Raw genomic sequence first — 9,105 nt, 5'->3', positions numbered from 1 at the left:
GAATTTGGCTTCATTACTGTAATGACAGTAGAAACAAAATAAACCCATGATTTTTTTTTAATAAGGCAGGCGTAACATTATTTTGTGTGACAACTTACCCACACTTCAGTTTAGAAGCCCGATATGTCGATTAGTTAAAGCTGATGTGTGTTAGCACTGTATACTCAGTACTTTCCCGAGTCCTGTGAAAACATATCACAGGCATGTTACTCGGGTGGGATTCGAACATGATTGAGTAACATGCCTGTGATATGTTTTCACAGGACTCGGGAAAGTACTGAGTATACAGTGCTAACACACATCGGTGTATGGGTAAAAACCAAAATTAATATTCTTTATCCCCGATGCAAATTTAACATCTATTATATCGTTGCGGTACCCGCTGCCAAAAACATAGGATTCGAACTGCCTCTAGCTGCCGGGCAACCTCGGTAGTCTAGTTGGTAAGACACTGCTCTAGAATTGCAAGGGTCGTGGGTTCGAATCCCACCCGAGTAACATGCCTGTGATATGTTTTCACAGGACTCGGGAAAGTACTGAGTATACAGTGCTAACACACATCGGTGTATGGGTAAAAACTAAAATTAATATTCTTTATCCCCGATGCAAATTTAACATCTATTATATAGTTAAAGCTGTATATACATTTCAATGATGTTTAGCTTGTATCATCGGCAAAAAGACATAATGATCTTATGACTATCAGATGTGTCGTTAATGCGGGGAATACCTCACACTGAGATACGAAGATGCGTCACCATGCCTTGAAAGGTTGCCGGTGTCAGATGCAATTGTGTCCGCCATGCAATACTGTCCGCTCCGGACACTTTTGCATATGCAATCGTGTCCGGGGCTATGCAATGCATTATTGCATATGCAATACTGTCCTCCGGATAGTATTGCATAGAGGACATAATTGCATGCATAACCGGACACGTGTGGTCATTGTAGGTAAGCATACACCGCGCAAAACTCTCAGCCAATGACTGGTCTTCTTTGACGGTCCCGTTTTGGCCTGTGGCATCATTTGCGAGGGGTCTATAATTAATTGCGTCAGAAATGCAATGACGATTACCCATTTGCCGATTATACACACACCCTCTATAACCCAAAATCAAAGGAAACTTTTCTAACACTTAATTCAGATCTATAATGAATGGACAGAACCATCCTGAAAGACTCTAGTCTTGCAGCGGAACCCCCACATTCCAAATCATAGAGTTCTTATTGGTAATACATTTTTATTGAGAACAAAGATTGTGGGTGATATTTCTAGAAGTCTTTATTGATCAATCTCTTTCTTTAGGTAAAAAAATCAAAAATATTATTTGCACAATCATTTTTAGGAGTGTGGTGTAATCAACGATCTTAAAGTATTTCCCCAGATTATAGAATGTTCACTTTTTACATTTTGCATCAATATTGTGGATTATTTCAAACCAATAAAACTGCTTTTTTTTTTACAAATATACAAGTTATCCTTCTTCAGGTCTAAGTTTGAAAACTCATCTAATCCGGGAGATATTAACAAGGTTAAATTCTTCCCAGTTATAAGTTGTATACATTTTAAAAGTTGTCATTAAGTTTTTTTAATTTATATTATTATTATTCTTTATTTTATATTATGATTATATAATTACATTGATGTTTCTATTTATTTTATTTCTAATTTTTGGGCGTGTCAGAAGCCATAAAACCTTAGGATTGCACCCAAGTTATACAAAATGATCTCTGGGCTGCCGCTTCTCATCAGGTTGTTTCGAAAACTTGATGTGATCCTTGGCTACACGTCAGCTAATGCTTGAATGGTTTCTGCTGATTGGCACCAAAAACAATGATACTATTAAAACAATTATCCCCCCCAATCCTGTCCTATATGCATATCATTATTTTTTCATACTTCTGGTATATTGACTTTACCTTGTGCAGTGATCAGGAATACAATAATGGTGATTTAAAATAGTTAAACAAAATTAATGCACATTTGATCTGTTAAAAAACAATTTATATAGTCTTTTATAGTATTAATTTTCAAATTTTCAATAAGCCACCCTCTAGCAGTGTCTTTAGACTTCCCCTGTTTCTACAGCCTCGCCTGGCCAACTACAATCTTAAGCACAACGTCCTGATCCAGCGGCACGTAAGTATTGGTCTCAATATTCATAAAATACAGTGGGTCAGAAATGACATTGAGGTCAAACCCCTGTTTGGCCAGGTCAGTCTTCTTGTGTTTGTACGTCCCTGTGATGTCCATCTCTTTCAGGATGCGCAAAAACTTTGGACACGCGTAGAGCGGCAGTGACTTGGTCACGTGATCGTATAAGCTCTTCAGGTCTAGTTGTTGGTCTTTCCTGAGTACCATGGAGGTCATGCCTGCTCGGCCATCATGACCTTTCACAAAGTTAAAGAATAGAAAACAGACAAATTGACTAGAAAATTACATTTTGAACCGGAGTCGCATCCCCTTCTAAGTGATTCCAGCCTACCATATAAAGAACCTCGAGCTTAATATGAGTTGTAAACTTGGGTTAGAAACCTGTTTTTTTTTATGACAGGCATTCTGACTGGCACCCCCCTATAGTAAAGGATTTTGAAAACAATAACTAGGGAGATTGTCAATATTAGGGCTATATATAGCTAAGTTGGTAGAGCAATCGGACATTAATCCGGAGGTGACTGCTTAATCCACCTTCTACGTGATTTTGTTCTTCACCAAAACATTAATTTTTTTTATTATTTCACACATTGAACATTTTACCTACATCAAATTCATAATGTGAACTATTGATCATTATTAAATCGCCTTCGTGAAACTTGTTAGTGAAGATAAAAATTAATTGTCAAACAATACTCCAAATTCTAAAAAAAATACATTGATTGCAATTGATGTAACTTCTACTTAGACTTACCTGGGACCTGCACACCATAAACATTCGATTCTTGAACATTTGGGTGTAGATTCAACACATGCGCCACCTCCGTCGTTGCAATGTTCTCACCTTTCCACCTATAGAACATACCAGAGTAATAATAATACTACTAATAATAAAATAACATTTATAAAGCGCCTTATATGCAACGCCTCAAAGCGCTGTACACAAATAAAACACTCATAACAACTTACAAGTTTTATTAAGTGTTTGGGTAATTTTTGTATGACAACAAACATAACATCCACAGATTTACATTAAACTTACACAGTTTGAAAATAATGATGGTAGAAAGCTTCCCTTAAAATTGAAATTATTACTGGTTGATGAGGTGATGTATTATTATTATTTTTTTTATTATTTTTTTTATAGAGCAATGTGTAAAACAGTGCGCATTTAAACAGTGTAATAAAATGTCCTCACAGGAGACGAACATTATCTCAGCATAAACACGAGCGTAAAAATACCAGTAGGCCCACTATTATATACGCGACTTTCTTAAAAACATCGCTCTGATATGTGATTTTCACTTTACCTGAATGTATCTCCAAGTCTGTCTTTAAAATACACATATCCATCTTGGTCGATCATCATCAGATCACCCGTGTTGAAAAAAACATCTCCAGTTGTCTTCACATTCCTCACAAGTTTCTTCTCATTTGTCTCTTTATTCCCCAAGTATCCTTCAAATGTCAAAGTTTCAGTGACTCGCAGCAACATTAATCCTGGTTCACCTATAGGAAATGAGAGATTTGTAATGAAAATGTAATCATCGTTTTGAGTCAAAGACCACATCCCTATGGCCGCCATCTTAGGTAAAACAATGGAACTGTGCACGCGTGTACCAGCTACACACAACTCTCAGCCAATAGTTCTTCATTGACCCCAAAGAGGGCATTATTAGAGTTTTTGAATGGCTTAAAACTGCATAAAGACTGGACACTATTGGTAATTGTCAAAGACCAATCTTCTCAATTTGAGCTCGATTGGTCGTCGGAGTTGCGAGATAACTATGAAAGGAAAAAAACACCCTTGTCACACGAAGTTGAGTGATTTCAGATGCTTGATTTCGAGACCTCAAATTGTAAATCTGAGGTCTCGAAATAAAATTCGTGGAAAATTACTTCTTTCCCCAAAACTACACGTCACTTCAGAGGGAGCCGTTTCCAAGTCAGGTTTTATGCTGATAATTATTTTGAGTATTTACCAATAGTGTCCACTGCCTTTAAGTAGTGCTGTGAAGAAGGCTTGTGCAAGATATAACCTAGAGCAACTCATTCCTGAAAGGAACTCTTTAAGGGTTACATAAAGTTAGGTCTATTGTACCTGATGGTGAGATGAGGCAATGGCCGTTTGCGCCCCGAAGTGGTTGAGACGTTTGCAAATCGCACTGCACTATTACAATCATGTCCGTTAATGCCTGTAAAAAGATTTGACAAAGACATTTGTCATAAGACAAGTTGTAAGACAAGTTGACAATTCAATGTACACAGAGACCTATTAGATTAACGAACTGTAGTAAAACATAATAAGCTTTCAATCGACAATCAACTAACACTTACACACTTCCGGGTAATTCATTCATTTCATTCATCCATCCATTTTATTCCCACATCAATGCAAAAAATAAGAAGTAACGGTACATTCTTTATTCTTAAACAATTAGATAAGACTCAACAAAGATAGAAGTATACTTGTTTGAGTTACCTTTAAAATACCATGATATCTTCAAAAAATAAGAAGTCATGGTACATTCTTTTTTCTTAAACAACAAGATAAGACTCAACAAAGATAGAAGTAAACTTATTTGAATTACCTTTAAAATGCCATGGTATCTTCAAAAAATAAGAAGTCATGGTACATTCTTTATTCTTAAACAATTAGATAAGACTCAACAAAGATAAAAGTAAACTTGTTTGAATTACCTTTAAAATACCATGATATCTCCCCACTGTGCCTTCTTTGCCGTCTCTATTTATCGTTATGTACGTTCCTTCAGTGGCAGCATAGAACTCATTGATGTGAGGGAGGTTGAAACGTCGTTTGAATTCTCTCCATATGTCAGGACCGAGACCGTTGCCAATTAAATAGCGGATCGTGTGACTGTACTTCCCATCATCCTCACGCTATATAAAAAAATAAAATAAAATTCTCCTTCAATATTGTTTTCGTTTCAAAAACCATGAAAAATGTGGATGTCTAATAAGCCTATATTCGGAGTTCCAACAAATTGCGTTGTCAGCAGTAACAAACATGTGCAGCTGGAACTCCGAATAGGCTTATTCAGCACTGTATGTGCGTATGGACAAACTTCACAAAATTTATAATTTTGATACAACAGCCCCCCCTCCCCTAAGTAAAGTATATCTTTATTCTCGCTTGACTGTTGCCACTCTCAGATGAAAATTTTAATGGTTTGCCACTGCTACTGTTAATTAATTTACTATGTGTATACATGTTTATGGTGAGTAATAATTTTTGACTTTATTGCCGATTATTTGTCAGACCACGATTGTGTCAATCAATGTATACAGTAAAGAGATGTTAGATTCGCATCAGGGACAAAGAATATTATTTGCTTTTAAGCTACTGCAGTTAGAGTATATAGATCGTTTTTGCCACTTTGATCTTTTTGATGAGTTTGTCTCTTTAATTCCTACCCTTGGTTGTGCTAGGAGGTAGCGGCATATTTCTCCGATGTATAGAATCACTGTGGCTCGATATCTTCTGACGTCATCCCAGAATCGACGGGCCGAGAAGTTGCTTAGAACGATTGTACCACCTGATTAGGAAAGGGAAAGGCTTTTCATAACTAATTAAGCTAACAATTAAAGTTATTTAGATGTGATATAGCTTTGAGGCTTTCCGCAATTGAACAGGCCGGCATTCTACATTTTTAGTGACATTTTTGGTTAAACGATAGAATGTCGGTTTGTCAGGAGACTTCTTTTAGCCAAATGAGATTCTCACCAACAGCGAATACAACATCAAGATAATCTCATAATGTAGATATAATAGCCCTCAAATAAAATGAACATGTGGAAATTTCATTTAAAAAGGTTGTAGCGGGTTTTTTCTTCTTACTAAGTAAGTTTTTTATCGTAAATTTTTTTAAGAGTAATTACCAAAGGATACCCTCCATTAAAGGTTTAGTTAAACAAGTGTTGCTGGCAACTTTATGTTAGGGCCTAGCCTACGAGCAGCCGATTTCACAAAACGCTATAGGCTTAATCCTATCTCGAGTTACTAGGATGGGTTCGATGCGTCCTCACTTTTATGGATACGGAACTTAACTCGTCCTAAGTCCTAAGATTAATCCTGAGTTAGGAAGAGTTTGGTGAAATCGACGGCTGACAACATCTCAAATCCTATATGACAACATCTTCATTCAATCTTTGTGTGTGGGTGCGCGTGGGTGCGTGTGTGTGCAGAAAGTTTAACTACTTTCTTACCAACTCGCACAACATTACAGAAGCCAATGTTACAAGCCGAGCTATGGTACAGAGGCAACGGCGCATAAATGACGTCATTTCCACGCAGTTCCAGAGGTGCTTGTATATGAGCTCCTCTTAGCTGACGATAATATGGTATCCTGGCTGCCTTTGGAAGACCTGTAAAAGGATTGAAAAGATAAGCCAACCAAAACAATAAGCATACTAGAAACATTAAATGATCTGTCACCCAAAAAATGCTCGCAAAGCAATGTCTGAAAAATTGCAAGAACCTTTTACCACAGGAATAAAAGACTTCTAGCTAGAAGTATGTTATTATTTTAGTGAGAAATTACCTCTTTCTCAAAAACTACGTTACTTCAGAGGGAGTCGTTTCCCACAATGTTTTATACTATCAACAGCTCTTCAATGCTCGTTACCAAGTAAGTTTTTAAGTTAATTATTTGTTTTGAGTAATTACCAAACATGTACCTTCCCTTTAGACACAAAAAGTAGCTCATAGTACATGCTTATACCAGAACAGGGTTACCAGCCAAAATACCACGTCACTTGTACAATCTTTATTTGATTGTGCTTCCTGCCTAATTACCTGCACTTGAATTTGGTTTGTACTTTTGAAGGGGGAATTTTGAACGCCAAACTTAATTTTGATCTTTCATTGGTTTTTGTTCATTTCAAAGCTGTATTAACATTCAGAGTACCTTCACAAAATCCTTTTGCATTTTATATGCAATCATCATAAATTTGTTATTGTCTTGTCTTTTGCGTTTACCGTTTAAAAGTTTGCAATTTTTCTCATTAATCAATGCAAATTTGCTTTTGGCAATAAACCATTATAATAATCATTGTAATAATAATAATATATGGTAAATTAATGTGATGGGTACCGACGCATTATGAATATTCATATTATTTATGACCTCTCTCATAACAAAAGCCTACCTGTTGTCCCTGAGGTAAACACGTACAGTGCATCGGTTTCGTTTGGTACCTCATCGCGTAGACTTTTTGGTATAGGGTCGCTACATGCATTCAAAGTGTCGACATAAACCATTCCAGAAGGAAGCTCCACATTCAAGGTTTTCCCAAGAATCCAAACCTGTACCCCGAGTGCATGTAGTTCAGGGAGGATGGCCTGTAAAGCTTCAATTAAGCGGGAGTCTGATAATTTAAACAAATCAAGAATGATTAATTATTGAATATGAATAGATTGAAATATTATTGTTAAAGGCAGTGGACACTATTGGTAATTGTCAAAGACTAGCCTTCACAGTTGGTGTATCTCAACATATGCATAAAACAACAAACCTGTGAAAATTTGAGCTCAATCGGTCATCGAACTTGCGAGATAATAATGAAAGAAAAATCACCCTTGTCACACGAAGTTGTGTGCGTTTAGATGGTTGATTTTGAGACCTCAAGTTCTAAATCTGAGGTCTCGAAATCAAATTCGTGGAAAATTACTTCTTTCTCGAAAACTATGGCACTACAGAGGGAGCCGTTTCTCACAATGTTTTATACTATCAACATCTACCCATTACTCGTCACCATGAAAGGCTTTAAGCTAATAATTATTTTGAGTAATTACCAATAGTGTCCACTGCCTTTAACAAAACTTTTGTTTGAATAACTTAATTAGAAACCATCGATGTCATTTTATTTGAACTGATAAAGATTTCAGCTTTTCTCAGGTATCTCAAAACACACACAATATATGAATCAATAATGTTAATCCTGCCTTTAGTCTCACTTCTTCGTAATACAGAAACGCCTCTGAGTGGCAGATCGGCCTTTGGTAAAGTTTACTCCCTCTTACCTGTCCCGCAAGCAACCGCCTTCACATTGCATGTTTTGATGCAATGTAGCAGAACATCTCCTCTGAGATTGTAGTTCAAGAGTGCAGTCGTCAGCCCGAGTTTGTTGAAGGCCAGCCATGACAGAACAAAATTTGGCTCGTTGAACATGAAGATTGCTACCGTGGGCTTGCCGTCTATCGCCCCGCTCCTCAGGGCGAAATTGGCGAACTTGTTGGATTCGTCGTCAATTCCTCCGTACGTGTGGACTTCATCTTTATACAACACAAAAACCTTCTCGGGGATTTCCCTCGCGTGGGATTCAAAGTAGTCGATCAGCTTGACGTTTTTCTTTCTCATTTCAGTTAAAGTCTTCCTTAATGCTATTTGCCTCCGTATGGCTTTCAGATCCTCGAAGACCGTGGGACCGTACTTCATGCGTAGGGCAGCAGCGGTCGCGATGGGCACGCATGCCAAAGTTGCAGCGGCTGCACCAACAATTTGAAGCCCTGACGGGTTCCCGGGCATTTTGCTGGATTCAAATCAAAACTAAAATACCCGGCGATTTATGTTGCTAGCCTCAGTACCGTTGTTTTCACTGAGCCGAACGAGTTGGCCTACTTTGTTTATAACAGTGGATGGAACCGACTGTGCTGTTTATCTAAATATCGGTCTGTGCTAATCTCACAATGGTTTAGAGCAAGGACACCAGTAAACCTGTATGTTTACCAGATAATAAAACGAGTGTTGAGTTGTAAATAGAGGCAATAGATCGTACTAAATATGCCCACTGCGTAGGCATACGATCGATGTACCATGGACCTAGAGTTGGGACCTTGATTCCAAGGGTTGTCGCAGGCTACCCTTTGCCCAAGTCAACCCCCATATATTCAGTGAATCACCAAGTAAGGATTATTGTTCAGCGCACAT

At 37.5% G+C, this 9,105-nt stretch overlaps 1 protein-coding gene across 1 annotated transcript; it reads right to left on the bottom strand.

Moving 5' to 3' along the window:
- Window positions 1–933: 933 nt before the first annotated feature.
- On the bottom strand, window positions 934–8,898 carry LOC139941688 (long-chain fatty acid transport protein 2-like). The gene is made up of 9 exons (XM_071938286.1): window positions 8,199–8,898; window positions 7,325–7,543; window positions 6,383–6,541; window positions 5,591–5,712; window positions 4,856–5,056; window positions 4,257–4,350; window positions 3,466–3,664; window positions 2,910–3,007; window positions 934–2,391 (listed from the first exon to the last, which is right to left on the bottom strand). Exons 1-9 carry the CDS (start codon window positions 8,701–8,703, stop codon window positions 2,084–2,086), a joined length of 1,905 nt encoding a protein of 634 aa, XP_071794387.1. The 5' UTR covers window positions 8,704–8,898; the 3' UTR covers window positions 934–2,083.
- Window positions 8,899–9,105: the final 207 nt, after the last annotated feature.

Source organism: Asterias amurensis, chromosome 9 (genome assembly GCF_032118995.1).
Source record: "Asterias amurensis chromosome 9, ASM3211899v1".
NCBI classification, from domain to species: Eukaryota; Metazoa; Echinodermata; class Asteroidea; order Forcipulatida; family Asteriidae; genus Asterias; species Asterias amurensis.
Note: the sequence above shows the minus strand (reverse complement) of the source record. Positions and strands in the feature narration are given on the sequence as shown.